Source organism: Stegodyphus dumicola, chromosome 3 (assembly GCF_044657685.1).
Source record: "Stegodyphus dumicola isolate Sdum_Otavi_A_Nest chromosome 3, ASM4465768v1".
In the NCBI taxonomy this organism is placed as follows: domain Eukaryota; kingdom Metazoa; phylum Arthropoda; class Arachnida; order Araneae; family Eresidae; genus Stegodyphus; species Stegodyphus dumicola.
In genome coordinates, this window is record NC_140770.1 from 242,719,075 (window position 1) to 242,739,165 (window position 20,091).

General features: G+C 35.0%; 1 protein-coding gene across 1 annotated transcript in view; it reads left to right on the top strand.

Moving 5' to 3' along the window:
• Window positions 1-20,091, top strand: part of LOC118185604 (protein Skeletor, isoforms B/C-like) — a 124,423-nt gene that overhangs the window by 64,549 nt on the left and 39,783 nt on the right. Inside the window, exons 13-14 of the mRNA XM_085812491.1 lie at window positions 9,122-9,194; window positions 16,348-16,534. Coding sequence (XP_085668617.1) covers window positions 9,122-9,194; window positions 16,348-16,534 — 260 coding nt within the window. The remainder of the gene's footprint in view (window positions 1-9,121; window positions 9,195-16,347; window positions 16,535-20,091) is intronic.

Below are 20,091 nucleotides of genomic sequence, written 5' to 3' on the forward strand. Positions count from 1 at the left end.
TCGTTTAAGAGTTTAGTGACACCATCGATGTAAGTGTTCCTATTCATGACGACTCTCTGGCCACCTTTGTCGGCCTTTGAAATAATAATATCCGGGTTAGAATGAATTTCACGCAATGTAGCTCTTTCTCTCGCAGTTAGATTTGGTTTCAAAGGTTTATTATTGAATTTCACATTATGAGCGATAAGATGCCTAATCATTTCTTTCTGTGAATCTGAAACTTTACTGAACTTGAAAGCTTTTTCGATAGGAGCCAAAATCTTTGGAATCGAGGGTTTACAGGTTTGTGAGAAGTTAAGGAACATGAGGCATATGTTAGAAAAAAGGAAACACAGAAGTCTTCTGTTGCTCAACATTGTTGGTCCGAAAACCACACTTTCAGTTTTTCTGCTGCCAAAATTATTCAAAAAACATCTTCCATTGGAGAACTGGATTTTCTAGAGGCATTTCACATTCATAAAAATCTTTCTGTTCTAGTTAACGATCCTAATTCCAATCCAAATTTGCCTTTAAAGAAATTATGTTTTAGTTCTGGTTTCACCAACAGATGGCGCCACTTGCTTATTCTTGTCCAGGCTTTCTTATCTTATCTAATCATTATTTCCTATCTGGTTCATTTGCGGTTTTGCAGCTGAAGATGGTGGTTCGGTAAAACCATCGAAACTAGTCCTGTGAAAATTTGGTAAATATAACGCTGATTTTTGTTGTTTGACTTCTGAAGTAGTATTTATTCGGCGTGTTATTGTGTCTTAATTATTCCAGTATTTTTATAATTTTCATACATATAGAAGACTGTTGAGTAACACAATATTTCCTATTTTCTTATTAAGATTTCACAAATATTAGAACTACCAGCCTTATATTAGAGAAGGCGAAAGTATGTGCCGTGGACGCAGTCTGCTAATCAAGGTCATAGGGATTCTCATTTTCCTTCCTTTCTTTCCGTAACGTAAAAGCTGTTCGCTTACGCGTCAAACTATTATGCTACCAGCGTATCACGGATTCTAAAGAGACTACTATATTCTAAAGTATTCATTTATTTAATAAAACATCACTCAGGTATATAACATGCAATTAATCTTCAATAAGCCTAACTAACTACAGAAATATATTTTCCTAATTCTATAAATTGTCCTGCTGCCACTTTCATGAAACCAAACTAACAACAATTATTAGTGGCCAAAAAGTAAAAGTAATAAGTATTTTAAATTATAAGTATAATTTAAGTAAAAAATTAAAGGAAAGTAAGTACAAAATACAAACTACATTGTTTTGAAATCCAACATCCTCCCACATTAAGTTGTTGGGAAACAACTTAAGCTATTAGAAATATTAAAAAAAAAAAAAAACTTAAATGGAAAAACATAAAAGAACTGAATTAAAGCCCAAACATTTATAAAGTCTATAAGTTTAGTCTTTGGATAGGCTTGACTTCTCTTCCACTCCTGGTTTTTACAGATTTAATATCTTTTTGTCTGTTTTCCACTGAATACCCTTCAACTCGAGCTTGTTCAAATCTTGCATTTTTTAGATCTTCGAACCAATTACATGAAAGTTATAAAGGAAAAATTCTTTGTACGGGACGTAAAAGTTGCCCATTTGTAGTTTTCAATTGTACCAATCTATGGACATTGTCTCTTACAGGTAACAATTCAGTAACAACGGCTAATGGCCACTCAGTACATTTAACATTATCAGTTCCAACAAGAACTACGTCTCCAAGTTTGATATTTTGCTCATGCTTCTTCAGATCATGTCTTTGAATCAAAAGTCCTATGTATTCAGATCTGAATCTTTTTCGTATATCCGTGATTAGTTGTTGACTATATTTTAATCTCTTGTTGAGGGAATGCTGATCAATCTCATCCCATAAAAGTCCTAATATGGAAGTAAATGGTTGAAGATCATTATCATTAGTGTACTGCCAGCCTCTCAAATTGAATTTTCCTTCACTCAGTATGGCTTGAGATGTCTCAGTGAAGGGTAATATATCACATGTATCATGTAAGCTCGTTACTAAATTATCAACATAGAAACTCGAAAGAAGAATCTTAACATAATCTTGATTATATCTGGCATCATTCAAATATTTTCCCAAATGATAGTCTAAGACTGCTTCCAAAAGAAAAGGGCTGCTCTTTACACCAAAGACCAATCTGTTGTGTTACATTACCTTAATTTCTTTACAGTCGCTATCGTTCCACCAGAAGAATCTCAAATAGTTTTCTTCTTCCGGCCGAACGCTCACTTGCAAAAAGGCTTTTTCAATATCTGCAGATCTCAGATATCTTCAATATCTTCAAATCTCAGAAGAAGACTTGGAATGAGTTCTAATAAATTGGGACAGGATTCTAGACACTGGTTCAAAGATGGAGATTCAATTTGCCTAGCAGACGCATCGAACACTTTACGTACTTTGGTAGTACCATATTCCTTGACTACAGGTCGGTGAGGAAGAAAGTGCTGGTGTGAAACATGCACATCTGTGACATCATCTATTATTCTCAATTCAGCCCATTGCTTAAAGTCATCATCATAGGTATCAAATAATTTTTCTGAATTCAGCTTTTTTTTTGAGACTTCTTATCGCTATATCTTTGTTGGTTGGGAGAGGCAAATGATCGTCTTTCCACGGTAAGGCAACTTCGTACCGCCGATCATCTTTGATTCATAGAGTCTCTCTTGAAAATATTTCTTCGTAAGAAATTCCTTTTCCTTTCGTTATTTTACTTCGACTGGATCAGATATTCCTAAGATGTCTAAGGAAAAAAGGTCAGAAATATTGGCATCTTTCACAAACATTGTTACAATCGTCATCGCCGTATCTTCCTTTTCAGCATTCACTGATGTTTTACCGATCAATGTCCAGCCCAAGTAAGTTTCTATGTTTACAATACCACTAGAAAGTACTCTTTGTCTGTCGGTGAAACGTCGACCAGCCACATCTGCACCAATTAAAAGATCAATAGGCCCTGATGAACCTTCAGTGTCATAAAATGGTATATTCATGGACTGGAGCTCTTTAATCCATGGCCCATTTAAGGCAGAAGGTACAGCATCACAAATTGTATCTTGCTCATAAATATCAAAAGTACAAGTAAAGTTATCATCTAAACTCTTTAGCTTAATTTTGTAGACAATATGTAAATTTTCAGATGTTCGTTTTTCTCCAAACAGAGCGTGGCTCAAAATTTGTTGTCTAGAAGGTATCAGGCCTAGAGTATAAATTAAATCCTTCCTTAAATGGGAAGGATTTCTGCGACCTGTGTCATATAAAGCTCTAACACAAAGTGACAATTATTTCCAATTACTTTTACTTTCAGGGTTAGCAAACGTACTTGTGGTGCATTGCTAACGCTAGAAAGATTGACAGAAATTCTTCCTTGCTAGTTTCCTTTTCATTGCTGTTTAACATAGGCTTCTTAACATTTGTTTTATTTTTAAGCAATTCTAAACACATAATTACGCTGTGATTTTTATGGCAAATTGCCCATTTAATAGAACTCCTGCATTTATTTGCACAGTGACCAGCCTTTAAACAGCGAAATCAGTGTCCTTTATCGTTTAAGATTTTTTGCCTCTCTGAAAAGGGCATTTTTTGAGCCTCAAAACAATTATATGAATCATGTTTTCCCCTGCAAAACACGCACTTCTTAGCGGGAGAATCAGCACTCCACAAACTTGTTGCCGTTGATGGCCGATCTTGAACAGTTTTAATAGATTTAATCCCACAGATCACTTCGTTCTTCGAACCAAAACCAGCCGTAGCTAAACTTATGCGTTCTTCAGATTCTACTTCTGATTTCAAAAATTTTAATAAACTGTCCAGTCTACATTTGGGGTCTGGACGATGGTCAACTTTTGTACTTCTTTGATAGGCTCTTAAAAATTCCTCAGACAAGCAAGATTCAACTAAAGGATAAAGTAATGCAGCACTTTTATCTTTAGTGACACCAAGGGTTTCCAGAGCCCGAATTTGTTGCTCCAAATTGTCATATAATGCACGTAAGTTACTACAGGAATTACTAGAATTTGCATTTCTCAGGACCAATTTCAACAATTCCCTCACATAAACTTCCACTTGCAAGTCATTTCGACCAAAACAAGCCTTCAAACATTCTATGGCCTTGGGATAATTAGCAGATATAGGAGGAAAACTTTCTATAACCTCCCTTGCACGCGAACCCTCAACAGTCGCTTGTAATAAATATTGAAATTTATCACTATCAGAAATCGTAGTATCTTTGTTAATTTTTTCAAACTGACTCCGAAACAATAACCATTCCTTAATTTCACCATCAAATTTTCGTAATTCAAGCTTTGGAATTTTAAATGTACGCTTACATACATTCTCATTAACAGATTCATTCAAAATTAAATTCGAAGTACTTACATTTTGTAGATTCTGAAGAATATCTTTCACTTTAGTTTCGATTCTAATGGCCTTGTCACGATAATCTTCGATAACATTGAATTCTGCTTCAATTTCGTTTCCGGACAGTGTGCGGAACGTATCTTCCAAACGTTGAACTTTCGAAACAAAAAAATTAAGCTCCGACTGTAATTCAGAAGAATTTATCTCACTTTTCTTTAAAATTTCTTCTAAAACATTGAAGGATTTTGTAAAAGCAGCTCTGTGAAGCTTCTTTTCAAGTTTAATAGCTTCTTTAGCTTCCATTTTTATACTTTAGAATTCCAAACTAATGTCTCTTGTTTCCCGCCGAGGGTACTATTAAAATGTTCGCTTATGCGTCAAACTATTACGCTACCAGCCTATCACGGACTCTAAAGAGACTACTATATTTAAAAGTATTCATTTATTTAATAAAACATCACTCAGGTATATAACATACAATTAATCTTCAATAAACCTAACTAACTACAGAAACATATTTTCCTAATTCTATAAATTGCCCTTCTGCCACTCTCTAGAAACCAAACTAACAACAATTATTAGTGGCCAAAAAGTAAAAATAATAAGTATTGTAAAAATATAATTTAAGTAAAAAATTAAAGGAAAGTAAGTACAAAATACAAACTACATTGTTTTGAAATCCAACAAAAGCATGGACGAATTTCACATTGCGGGTGAAAAGAAGGGAAATCGTTGTTTGGGATTGATTGTGTGCAACTGATTTAGTTGAAATAAAGGCGAGTTTTTTGCTCCGAAGTTTACATTTAAAGTACTGTACCTGTGTGTTATACAAGGGGTGATCAAATGAAAAGGTACGAAACGACGTAAAAACGTAACAGATAATATTTGCATATTCCGCCTTGTGAGAACGTAGCGAAACATCTCGGGATGTGATTGGAGTCTCTGCAGCGTCCAAATGTTGCGGCAGTCCGTATGAGGACAGGATGGCGTTCGCGTTGCAAAATTCGACGACTGAGGAGCAGCGAGGTGTTTCTGACAAAGGAAGGTGAGAAACCGGCAGCTATTCATCGCCGGATGGTGACATTTTACGGGGAGAAATGTGTCTCTTTCACGTCTGTTAGAAAATGGAGTGCCGTTTTCGTGCAGGCCGTGAGAGTGTGGGTAATGACCCGAGACCAGGCCAGGCAAACACTGTCATCACGAGGGATCTCATCGACACGGTGAACGACCTAATGAGAAGTGATCGGCGTGTCACATTGCGAATGTTGACGGGGAAGGTGGATGTCAGCTATGGAACCGTGTGGACAATTGTTCACAACAGGTTGCGATATCGGAAGGTGTGTGCCGCTTGGGTTCCGAAGCACCTCACCGACCAGCAAAAGGGACTGCGTATGGGGGTAGCACTGCAACATCTGTTTCGGTATTAGGAAGACTCCGCTTTCATGGAGCGGATCGTCACAGGTGATGAGACCTGGTGCCATCACTACGAGCCAGAGACAAAGCGAGCCAGCATGCAGTGAAAGGATGCGTCGTCACCTCCCACTAAAAAGTTCAAAGCCGTGCCGTCAAGCAGGCAAGGTGTTGCTCACCGTCTTTTTCGACGTTCAAGGTCCGCTATTTGTAGAATTCCTCGAGTACAGAAAAACCATTAACTCCGATGTGTACTGTGAGACACTCCGACGCCTACACAGGTCCATCAAGAACAAAAGACCGGGGCGGCTCACGGAGGGTGTGGTTTTGCTCCATGATAACGAGCGTCTACACGTCTCCAGAGTCACACACATGGAACTAGCCAAGTTGAAGTGGGAGACGTTGGACCATTCGCCCTACAGTCCGGACATGTCACCCTGCGATTTCCATGCGTTTGATCCACTGAAGAAACACCTGAAAGGGAAGCGCTTTAACTCGGACGACGTACTCAAGGACGCTGTGAAGGACTGGGTCTCGTTACGGCCACAGGAATTCTGGGAACAAGGAATCCTTGCGGCTTGTTCATCAGTGGGATCGCTGTGCTCAGGCCTATGATGTATATTTTGAATAAAGTCTACATTTGTACCCACCGTGTCGTTTGTCGTTTCATACCTTTTCATTTGATCACCCCTTGTATGTACAACATTAATGTTTATCAATATTTAATAATATTTTTACCCGAAACATTGAATGCAGTGAAGCTTTTGTTTACTTTCATGTTTTGTTTTGTTAAATTTACTGCTCACAGTTTGAGTTGTATTTTAAATTATCCACCTCCGTTTAATCTTTATTTAATATTGTAGTATATTCTTAGAAAAATAATCAGTCAATAAGGAGTTAATTTTAAATGACGTTTTATTAACATCTAACAACAACATACAGGAAAACGATAAAACTTAAAATGGAATTACATAGTTTTTTTCAAAGTTCAGAGCGTGAGTTCAAACAATCACATCTCACTTCTGCAGCTCGCGTGCGTTGAATTAAGTATTTTCTCTATATCGTCGGTAGAGCGTGTTGCCGACGATATTCATTTGTTACAATATCATTTATTTATTGTTAACTTCGTTTAATGTTTTTTTTTATCTTATCGCTAAGTCTCAAAATGAATATAAAACTTTCAAGGTGGATTTATTCCTTACGCTTTAATTCTCTCATTCGCATTCCTGTGTATTTTATAATGTAGCGAATTTCACGCGTTCGCTTATTTGAATCACTAGAAAACAGGAGGCTTATTAGTAATTCTGAAAGTGTAAGGAAGAATAGTATTTATTGCGTTTTAAATCAAAAACTAAAAGGGATTAATCTGTGTTGATTAATTAGCGACAAGAAAAGCGACAGCAAAAGATATGAAAAACTTTGAAAAGAAAAGAAATAGTGTTCTGAAAGACATTAGCATAATATATAAGGTATAAGATGAGACATAAAATAGAGATCTTGAAACTGAGAAACTCGTGGAAGAACTGCAGCAAAATAAAAGAAATTTTGCAAAAGGACTTGGGCAACATTCTAGTTGAAATGGAGCAAATAACAAAAGAAAAACTTCATGATAAAGAAGTAACACGTCGACTGCTTAAAAACAAAGAGAAATTACAAAAAGATTTGCTTGAAGTAAGGACGAGAGAAGGTGCTAAACTCTGAAAAAAAAAAGAGGAAGCTATAAATATTTTTAAAAAACTAAATTGAAATATTTTACAGATTTGCTAAAACATCAAAGATAAATGTCCGCTTCGATACCAAATGACAGAAGATAATTTTGAACTCATAAAGCATTTAGAAACAGAAACTGTATTGGCAGAATTAGTTACATTGAACTATCGTATATTTCTACTATTATATTTGTTATATATTTATCTATTTATTTATTTATTTAATATATATTTTGACATTAACATGTATTCAAATTTATATTATTATGTGTTAGAGAAAATTCTCCAACCAAAATTTTTATTTAAGATATGTTAATGTGAATACAACTATTGTATAAAATTTATCTGTAAACCAGCCACATAATGGCCATGTAAAAATTCAAGGATTGATAATAAATACTATATAAGGCGGACATGGGCAGAACTGATTAACCGTAATGGTAGAAGGATGGTGCCCCACGTCCTCCGTTACTACTACTACTACTTTTCCTATAGACTTGACTGCTGAACTTAAACAAAATGCTGAAGAAATGGAAATATAAATTTGGCGGAGGAGGAATGATTAGTAAGTGGGTAAAATTCAGTTATTTGCTTTGGGTTTATTTTACATTTAAAGTTTCAGGTTCGTGTCAGGTGTAAATTAGAAATATAGTTCGACCGTCTCAAACCCAACCCTGGCTGGCATTCTGCCAAAACACACAGACTCGTCCAAAAGAGGCGTTATTACTTGCTGCGACGTGAAAGGTCACATCAAAGCCTTCTCTTCTCTGGAAAGAGATATGCTGGAGAGAAAGAAAGCCACCATCTTTCCACCCCATTTTGAGAATAATTCTGTCCACAACAATTAGCATGCTCGCTTCGAATGAGGGATGCCTTACAAATATTATCAACATACACAAATTTAAGACTTAGAACAATTTTTTGATAAAGCCTAAAACACACGTTTCACTTCACTTCTTGGCATTATAGTTCCCATTTCGCAAAAGGACTAAAATAGCAATTCGTGGACAAAAATCGAAGGTACTGCAAATTTTTATGGAGTAAGATATTTATCTTAATCAAATTATAATAGTGAATTATTTAACAGCGAGAAGCAAAGTGAGCAATTTAAAATCAACATGTATTTATTAACAACATTTTGCAATTGCGTGAAAACAAACAAAGAGACTGTGCTTTATATGTATTTTTTATACAAATCATTTAAATTTGGGCAGTGGCAGCATATTTCTTTTAAATCCCTCAGTTTTTTCATAAATTCTAAAAACAAGTGCATTGCATTTTGCGGAATGATAAAACGTCGAGTTTTCGTATTAAATTTGAAACACATATATCTTATGCTTTGCAGAGTGACTGTACAAAGATTTTAAAATACAGTGATTTTAATCAAAAGTTCATTAAATTCGCGCAGAATCAAAATGTATGTAAAGAGTGTGGACGTCGTGAGGTGGTCTTTCGAAATCTTGTGTAGAACTTTCCTCGAGTTTTCAAGCTAAGTATGTAAAATATCATCAAGATATGAATAAAACTTAGATTTGTATGAATTACACGCATACAAACAAATGTACACTCTTCTTCATATATATAAATGTGATAGCTGACTTAAATTTGAATTTGTTACAATCTTCAGATACCCATTTCTTGATTGGAGGAGATTTAAAACCGCATCCAGACGGAAATAAAGTACCCAATGAAAATGGAAGGTAAGCATTTTCTGTGCTTTCGAAATATTTAAATTTCTTATTCTATGAGAAAAGAAATTAGTTTTAGATATTTTTGTGTGAAGGAAACTTGCCTTTAGCGACATTTACATAAAAGGTTAAGAACCTTTTATGTAAATGTCGCTAACAATATAATAAGAATAAACGAAAGTGACATAAGTTCTAAAAATCCTATTTAAAATTAAAGTATCATGTAAGGACGGACAAGTTTGCTTCCAAATGTGTTCATATGAGCAAGTTTTAATTACTGTTGACTTGATAATGGATTTTAAATTGTAGAGACATTAGGTTAGTTTGGAAGCATAAAAAGTGAGAAATGAACAATGCCCGCGCCGGGACTCGAACCATAGACCTCTCGAGTATACGCTAAGTGTGCTGACCACTATACGACGAAGAAGACTATGTTAAGAAGGCGGGAGAAATACCTTATATACTCCCCCTTTTTAAAGGCAACTGGAGGATTAGGGCACCCAGTCGCCAAATCCTGGTGGTGAAGAATCATCATCCACCACCGTTTTTAGTTTGGGCGCCACTGTAGAGATATTAGGTTATTTTGGAAGCAGGAAAGGTGAGAAATGAACAATGTGCTGACCACTGCATCACGAAGGCATGCTAAAAAGGCGGGAGAAATACCTTATGAAATAAAGAAAAGTAAACCATAAATAAAAAGAAAGCTCGCTTCAGTGAATAGATAAGATAACAATAATATTTGTTAATTGCAGGTCTAATTAAAATATATGACGTCAAATATCATCTAATAAGTATTCTTGCTTAGAATTTCAATTCAAAAATTAAGATTAAATTTATTTTCTGGTGTTACGGATTAAGTGTAAATTAATTTTGCTTATCCAGAATTCCATTTACCTGGATCATTTTTATTCATTTCAAGCCAAGGATAATCAAACTTAAAGCAGTGTAATTAGTTAAAAGCGGTTTTAATTTCTTCTCGGATATTAAATAATATAAAAAATATAATATAGTAAATTAAATAATTTTAAGAAGCTATTAAATGAAATCAATTGAATAAGCACACATGTAGAATGATCTGGAATGTTTAATAGATGTATATTCTTACAAGCACTAAGAAAAAAAGAAATCACATACTAGTTATACACTACCTTAAACATGTTTTGTGAACACCATGAATCATTGTATACCCATAAATTGCGCCTTATTTCTGAAAGTAGATTAAACAATCATAGTGATACTATATTAATTCTCTTCTAAGCGGAAGGAGTTTATATTTCCAACGTTTAGGCAATAAACGATTGTCTAATTTTACTACAATAGAAAGAAAAACTATCTTTTAAGGTCTACAAAGGTAAAATTTATAGTTGTTATTATTTATTTTTGTTTTAGCATAAACAGAAATAAAATATGTGTTTAGGCAAATAAAAATTAATATGATTGTTTAAATTTGTCAGATAAAGGGGAGTTCTGCGTTTTATTGTACGGAATCTTTTTTAGCTTTCCGTTTGTTGAAATAAAACGTGATAAGCAAAAAGAAAAAAAAAATAATAATAATAACAATTTTCTCTCACTTGCAGTATGAAATGCGTATTTAGCCCACAGGGAAAAAGAAAGTAATTTTAATGATTGTTCCAGAACATTTGAGTAACTCGGAATATATTTTAAAGGCAATTATATTTTGAGAGTATAGTAAAGACCTATAATCCCAATTTTTTCGAATAAATTTGAAGTCCTGACGTTCAAACGTATTGGGTGCCGTATCACTGCAACTCGAAACTCTTGACGTGAACTAAAAATTCTCCAGTAGAAGTACAGTGTATTAGTTCGTCAACACCATAAATTAATAAAATTGCTCAAAATTCCTTAAAATATGATAACTGTTCATTGTGAAAAATGGTTCTTCTTCCTCTATTAAAGAACAAATAAGAACTGACGTATACCATTGGTATCATCATTTCTCTTTGGGTGCCGTGAGCATAGAACCACCGAATCCCATCTTTACGAATGTTATAAATACTTTGGAAGTCTTACTTTTCCTTAATCACCGATGGCAACTGTTAAAGCAAATTTTTGTAGTAATTGACTGTAAAAATAACTGTTAGCAAACCTTTATAGTAATTAACGAATTATCTTATTATTTTAGCTGTATCCCACTTTTTTTTCAGATCTTACTGGATGTAAATTAGATGCATGCATATCAGAACAGAGTTAGAACAAAGACAATGTTTGAGAGCGATCTTTGGCAGCAACATTGACCATTGTGCTATTTTTCCGCCCAGATCTAAATTACTTTAGGCTGGAGTTAGACTTTTGCCAGCCGAGATACTCGCGTAATTAGTTTAGAAATTGAGACAACGCTTGTTTGACTTTTGCATTTGTGAATCTTCTTCAGCCATAAATTATTTTGAGTTTTCATTCACATTCGAACATGAATCTTTCAAATGAAGCCAAAGTAAAATCATTTATACCATTTATACCAAACAATGCAAAAAAGGATTATGGATGAAAAGTAGCTTGAATTCGTATTTGTAAGAATTCTCCCTTACAAATTCTTCCCTTTCACTATCCCCCCCCCAAAAAAAAACAGTTTGAAAGAAAACAGCGCAAACTAATTGTTTGTACTGTAGTGAAAACAAAATTAAATAAAAAGGTTATTTAGCAGTTTAATAAGGTGTATGGTCGCATCTGGTAGCCACGCATGCTGTACAATGATTGCCGATAAGTGCTATAAGAGTGTGGATGAATGGTGGCCTCAAAACAGTTCCAAGAATTAAAGAAAGCTCTTTTCAGTCTGGAATGCAGTTTGGTGGGTGCGGAAGAGCTGCAGTTTGTATCCCGAGCATATCCCACACATGCTGAATAGGATAAAGATCAGGAGAGGAAGCGGGCCACTGCATGCGCTGGGCATTTTCACTTTGAAGGAACTTGTGGATCATGATCGCATGGTGACAAGGTGCGTTATCATCAATGAATATGAATCCAGGACCAACAGCACCTCTAAACAGGTGAACATAAAAACTCAAGGACTTCGTCCCTATAACTTTTAGCAATAATAGACCTCTTGTCAAACACGGGGGTCTGTGTGGCCATCCAGAATTATGAGGCCTTTGAAGGAAAGCCTTTAAAGGATTCCAGCCTATGAAAGAAAAGGATGCCTCCATGCCTTCTTTTCAGTGATGTTTCTTGGGTGAAAACGAGTTCAACGTTCTCTCCATATTGATATCCGACAAGAATAAGTGTTCAGTATAAACCGGAACTTGTCATTGAACATCATATTGGCCCACTCTTTAAAACTCTAGCGCTGATGCTTCAAACTCCAGTTTAGACGCGAGTGTTTATGAGCAGACGTGAGAGAAATGCAATTGGCTGGTCGTCTGGCATACAAACCAGCATCATAGATTCTTCTAGAAAACGTTTGCCTCGAAACTCGTACTTCTTTGAGGCTGTGAAAGCTGAACCGAGTTCTCTGACACAACTGTCCCCCTGTCGAGGCAGATAATTGCCAAATATCTGTCTCTACTAATGTTTCTTACTCTTGGTCGACTTCGTACTGGTCGTCGTGTAACACCTCTGTCACAGTCTTGAGATCATACACGGAGGTATATTCAGAATTTGAGATATTTCGATTTGAAATCATCCAGATTCCAATATTCCAATAATTCTTCCTTTCAAAAACATGTTTGTTTGGCTCTTTGTGCCATCCTTCGGCCTTTACGATTGTTTGACTCGTTCCTCAGCATAGTAAATGCACATTACCTTCTAATCTCCCTATGGCAGATGAAATGGTTTTATACTCTTTTTGGCGTGAGCACATATTTTGCGCATGCCGACGTCGATTGAAGTGTTTTTTGATATGCACACTGTTGCACCTTCAAACAAAAATTCTCCACAAGTGATTTCGAACAATTTAATTAATATTTCTTCAAGTTCTTCCACATTTTACGAATTATGCTTCATATTTGGTCACCAGTGTACAAGCACACTTCCTCCAACTTCCTCAGAAACAGTTCGTGAAGAGCATATTAAATAATCTTTAACTGTATGTCTAAATTTAATACTTTTGTTTTTTTATATTCACATATCTTAGGCAGGAAAAGTTAATAATATTTAAATAATAAAGTACATTCTATATGAAAAATAAACTGAGCTGTAACAGAATGGATATATATATCTATATATACAGAATGGGTGTATATATATATATATGTACCCATTCTGTTATGTTGTTCATATGTTCCGGTTAAAGTTTTCATGCTTTTAATTATTCTAAACTTCGAGGAATAAGTTTAAATGAAATCCAGGAAGAATGTGCATGATTTAATAGGCCGTACAAGAAGGTCTTGTCGTGTCTACATCAGATATTTTGTTTATGTTTTAGAAATATTGCTCACTTTTATCAGCGGATGTTCGAAAGTACCTTGGCTTAACAATCGACAAGAAATTCTTGTGGATTCCTGACCTACAAAATATTAAACTTCATACAATATCAATAGATAACTGCCTATGATGTATGCAGGCATATAAATGAGTCTTCAATCCCTATATATAACACGGATTCTTCTAAAAGCTGTCATATCGTAAATGGTAAATTACGAGGCCGTAATTTGAGCACAACTAATAAAAGTGAGAAAGATTAAATGTTTAAATTCATTCAAAGCCTTTTACTCTTTGCTTTACTCGGGCGTATCGTGCAATTTCAAACATACTTTAGCTAGTACTCTTTCACTATCAATCAATGCAGAAATAGAAAGCACCTATGTGAAATTCATTCAACTTAAGGAAACTACAGAATTTAACAACCAAACCATTCTATCTTCCAACTATGAAAAGAAAATTAACTCCAATATTATTCATCCAGCTTCGCCTCAGCAAAATAAAATTCCCCATGTCTGACGAAAATTCAAGTAGTTCATCTACAACTGTATATACTGTAGGAAAAGTTGGATGTATAAGAAATTGAAGGGAAAATTGGTTCAGTAGTCTATTTTCAAATTGCCCCTTCAAATATTATCAAATGCAAAGGCCATCTCCATAATAATAATAGTGTTTTCCAAATGGAATTGCCAGCCATAAAAGCAGTGATACAAATAGCCATTTTCATTGATCCCTAATGCAAGCTTCTCATCTCTGTACTCAAATCCCTCATTAAATTATTATATACCAGGACATGGATTCTTCCCCACATATTTCTGTCCAAGAAATATGGCAAACTCCGATATCTACATATGTGGGGAACAGGGAACTCATGATTGTTACACTTCTCATACTCTTTAACTAAGTATATTCACATAATCCTGTATAAAATCCTCACAAATTGATCACCTGGCATTCCAAAGTTTTCTAATCAAAGCTAAACATCAGTATCCGAAGTTTAAAAAAATTATGCAACGACTGTCTTCCTACGACCTAGATCTTTGTCGAGTGTAAGTTCTTATCCTGCATAAATTTAGTGAACTTTTACATGCTGTGAATATATACAAAGTGACTCCACTCGTGAACTTTATAAACTGTAATAAACTTTTATATCTGAAGTAGCCCATGGACACCTACCTCTTTAGTATTATTATTGCAGTTCATTATAACATTGTGTTCCCAGTACAATATTTAGCTATCTCATTATGTTTATCTGTATACTAATTATGTTCATCTCTTATTTTTGTTACACGAAAACAGATGTTCAATTTAATTTGAAAATTTCAGATTTTATTGAGACTGTATTGTAATCTCTTTATGGCCTAAATCATTACTTTTAATAAATACTAAATGCCGGGCGTATGGTGGGATTGCACGATGTACCATAATAGGTAAATTTCCTTTGTAAATTCTTATAAAGCTTACATTTTCTCCATTTCTCTCTTTCGCGCTCGCACTCTCTTTCTCTTTGCATATTAGTTTTATTGCGCGAAATAGTATTTTGAAATTATATTTTACTGTATTAATTTAATGTTTCTGAAAAATAATATTTGTATGGCTTGTTTCAATACGCAAACGTTTTTTGAGTGTGTTAATTTTTAATACATTTTTATTCTGGGTAGGCCATATTTCTTTCTGGGTAGGCTGTTTGATAACAATAAAAGAATGAGAACATTTAGCCAAACAAAATGTTTCTTTGAAAGTAAATACTTTGAGCTAAATTTCCATACTGACATTTACCGCATTAAAGTACTTATTAAAACAAGAATATAAGTTTATGTATATCCCGTCACACATATCTGCCGTTAGTCTATTGAGAAATGTAGTTCTAATATTTGCCGCCCAACCGGTACAGTTGTTAACGACGATGACTGCCGCGCCGAAGGGCCCGGGTTCGAATCCCAGAGAAGGAATGAATGATTCTAAATTTATAGTGTCTATGTGATATGGGGGATTTTAAATATGCGGCGAGCCGAAAGGATACTCGAGAGGTTGGAGATAGGGGACGAGATCCTCCGACCCGTCCCCCCCCCGGATGTTCTCCATTAAAATTAGGGACAGAACTGAGCTAAATCACACTGTCACTTTTAAGGTGCTCAAGGCTGTTGCCAATGGCAGGCATAATTTTGCGCTACTTGTCACGAGAAATTTCGTGGGCTTGGGCTGACTATACGTCAGACAAGGATCACCACCAACCACAACCGTTATAATGTTTGCTGTTTTTGTATTGCTTGTCAGCAAAGCGCTTTGAGCCCAAAAACTTTCTGTAATTTTAGGAAACTCGAGCAGGGTGAATTTAGGACTGTTGGCCGGGCGATGTTTAAATTTTTGCCGAAACTCTAAAACGATTGGATGGATGCGGTTGCATGTGGCAGTGCTTGTCCTGGAGGATGATCAGTATGTTATTACAAAGTTAGTTTGCTGAGAGCAAAAATACCTTGCCAATGGTAACTACATTTCTTAATGTGCCTACCTCAATGGTAGCAGATGTTGCAAGAGCATACAGAATCTTCTTATACAATACGATATAGTTCTCAGTGCAGTAAATATTCATCTGGAATAACAGAAAAGTACGTGCTTTCCAAAGATAGTGTTTTTAATTACTGTTCGTTTTTTATTACCAAACGGATACAAATTTCTGGGCTTGAGTTGTAATATGTAATTATATTTTAATTAATTCCTCAGTATCATAAGCTCTAATCGACAAATTAATGAAAGCATTCCAGTTGAATAAATTTGCATATGTTCTTAGGCTTGACCTGCAGGCATACCATGGAGAAAGTATTGAAATCAGACTGCCAAACGATCAGTTAATAATGGAAATGAGATGGCTATCAATATATAGTACATCATTGAAAGAGGACTTCGGACATGTCTCCATTCCTGAGAATCTGAACGTGCCAGCTGATCTACAAGAATTCAAGGCTTTATTTCGAAACGTAAGCAAAAAATTTTTATTTTTCCTTTTTCTAATTCTTACATTCTGAGCATCGAAGGCAATGATTGAGAAGAAAATGAAGATATATAGATTTCAGTCAAATAAAAGTAAATAGCGTGAAGAGCGCAACTATCAAACAGTTAAAATTTCTTGTATGACTTGGTGAAATCGTAATATTCGGAGATTCCAGTTTTTCCCTGAGTAGACGGTATCCAAAGCCGCATGCCGTCTTCAGTAGGTCAATAACAAAAGAAATATCTTGAATTCTGCATTATTTCCTAATTTAAACACTGTTAAGAAGCCTGGTATAAACGGAAATCAAAATATGAAGTCTAGAAAACTTATATAGTTTATACTCAGACGTAATCCAAATATGTTTTAATTTTTTAAAACTTAAAAGCCTCAACTAGGTGATAATATATTTATTGAAGAAATATTACGAGTTTAGGAGTGTTGAATTCTTTAAAGTACACTGCACCATTGCCCAGGGTCGAACACGGGCTTACGGATAAACAGCTCGATATGGTGGTTATACGGCACGTAAAATATATATGTCTTAATTTCTTGCAATTCTATTTATTTTTATTATTTCGATTTATCTATATTAATAAAAATAAAAATGCAATTTAGGCAGAAAGGCTTTTCATCTGTTAGTACGCTTCATAACAGTTATGGCTAATTTCTTTATAGCTTTCCAACAATGCTATTAGAATAATAATTGTTTAATTCCAAAAATTTCCACTGGTAGTTCCGACCTCGGTTCCATTCCAGTCTAACGGGCTGTCTGCATGGGTGTTTTCGTGGTGTTATACAGGTGAAACGTATATACGAGCCAGTTTTCTTTAGAAAGTCAACCACGAATGTATCCCTCCTCTTAGGCAGATAACCCTAGTGTGCTTTTCCGTAATCAACTAAACCAAACCAATTCTATAGAATTTGAGAAATAATGAATATCCATATCATATGCAATAATTATTTTTTCGAACTTTTTTTGAAAACGTTCATGTATCAGCAATGATAACGATTTCAAGATAAAAACCTTTTGAAGATAATTAAAAAATGAGTAGACATTCTTAGTAACTTTTTTATTGTATTAATATATTATTTTTTTTTTCATTTCTCGGTGTATTCAGTAACGCGGAAAGAAATCGTTTTGTGACAATAAACAATTTTAGTCTGTTAATCTGGTGTCGTTAGAGCTTTGAATATGTCGTATTATACCCGTAACATTATTTTAACTCCACAGAATATGTAACATCATGCTTATTAAATTTCTGAATCTACTTCGATTACCATTAATAATTGTATCTGATCATAAATTAGCGTAACTTGCACAGCAGTATGTTTATATATCTTCTGATAGTAAAAGACATGACAGTTTAATTAGAATATATAGTATTATTATGATTTTCTTCTATTTCGAAGCAAATCCATTCTCCTATTAGTTCTTCCCCGATTTTTTTCCCTATTCAGTTCACAGATAATTAGATGAAAATTATAGGTGAAAATTGTAGGTGATATTTAACTATGCTAGTGTCCAAAATTAAAGTTACAAGCACACTTTTGCAATAACTAGAATTAGCGCTTTAAACCCATTAGCGCTTTAAAACATGATGCCATATATATTTTAATATAAGCATTTAGTGTTTATTAAAACGTTAAAAAGAAGCGGTAAATGCTTAAGTGACTGGCTGAAAAATCCGGGGAAATTGGTATATAGTGTTGTATTGGAGATTGTTGTACTATTCATTTTTAGCATAAAATATAAATGATTGTCTTTCCAAATTGGCAACCATGGTATAAATTCTAAGGATGTAACGGTCACTTGTGTTTTATTATTATTATAGTAGTTTCAATTATCGTATGCTTTGTAGCTATAATTCTTATAAAATAAATTAGCTCTTCGTTTTTCTTGCTCAGTATAACATTGTGACCCTCTTAATTTGTAACAATGGGTTTCGTGTATTGATTGATTGGTTTCAGTTAAAATGAGTTATTGCTATGATGGGCGTCGGTAATCTTGAGACTGGCTGATCTTAAGCTCTGATAATTACAAGTGTCTGTAATAGTGATATCCACAAGATCTAAAGTGTGTGTGCCATTAGGCCAAACCAAGGATGTCGAAGAACTATATCTGTGGAAGACTGATACGTCACTTTAAACACACGGTGCCATAAAGAAATAACGCCTTGAGAGATCTGTCACAGTTAAATTTGAAATAATAATTTCTAGGTAAATTGTATACAGACGCCTAACAGAGAATGCTCTTTGCAGCCAGTCACCAGTGGTATATGTTCCATTCAACAGATCGCAGAAGATTCCGTCTTTTGTGTAGCCAAGTACACCATTCTTCGACACAAAATGACTGTTGCTATGTCCTCTTTAGTCGAGTCGAGATTTAAATAGCCATGTAGCCCGTTATCGTCCGTAAACGTAAAGGAAATGGACAAATCTGGTGAAAATGGAATTCTTATGGGAGTGGAGCGTCACGGTGGATGGCCAGACACGACTTTATGTTCTCGATGTAGGTATTGTAATCGCACATCATTGATGAGGTTCTTGAAACTTTACGTGAGGCTTTTCTGGTGAGCTGCTGAAAAGGATTTTCTTCGTAGTCGATAACGTGAGGACCCAAAGAGGTTAACTGGTCGATGAGTTTTTGGAAAAAATGAGTATTCGCCGTATTTTGTCACCACTAAAGTGGCCAGACTTACATTCAATACAGTAAACTAAGGATCTAAGGGGAACCATTATATGATGTCAGCATTCTCAAAGAACCTTCCAGGCATTAAAGTATTTGCCTTTAAAGCTATGATCGAGGTTATGTATGAGATTATTTGTATTATTCTAAAATACGCTAGAGTTATTGGCCTAAAGGAAGGGATGCCTTCAGGAAAGATATTTTAAGGGTAACTGGTTCGCATTCCTGTTACATAAGGAGAAAACCACGAAACCTGCCATGCAGGTATAGCCCGTCATCCAGATCTAAACCTGGGTGGCATCACCAGTATTCAGTAATTGTACCACGGCCTCTGGTGGGCACAGGCTGTAATGATCAACACGTTCGCTGCCAGACTGATTAAGTGTATCGGTTCACACGCGCCAAGAACCTGTCTGCATTTTTATGCATTTAAATTGTTCTCAGTTGTTTTATTATTTGAATGTAGACATAACACATTACCTTTAGTAGTAACTAAATTCATACGAGTATACTCGTGCTTGATATACGAAATATTATTTTGGCTCTTTGTGGCAACTATGAGATAAAATCAGAACTAGAAAACAATATTCACACTTTCTGCGCATTCACAGAAAACTCTGCGCGTATGATATGTTATTTTCCATTAGTCCCACACGAGTCACCGAAAGCAATCCGCTTACAGGATTTCACAAGTAAATAATAGCCCCTCAATAAAAAAACGGTTTTTGCCTTCTAAACATTTAATTATAATTTGAGAAATAAATTATCCATTTCAGTACGTCAAATAGATGACTTAGCCCCTTCCTGCACGATTATCACCTAAGCATCGTTTTGCCTTGAAAGACCGAAATCTGGAG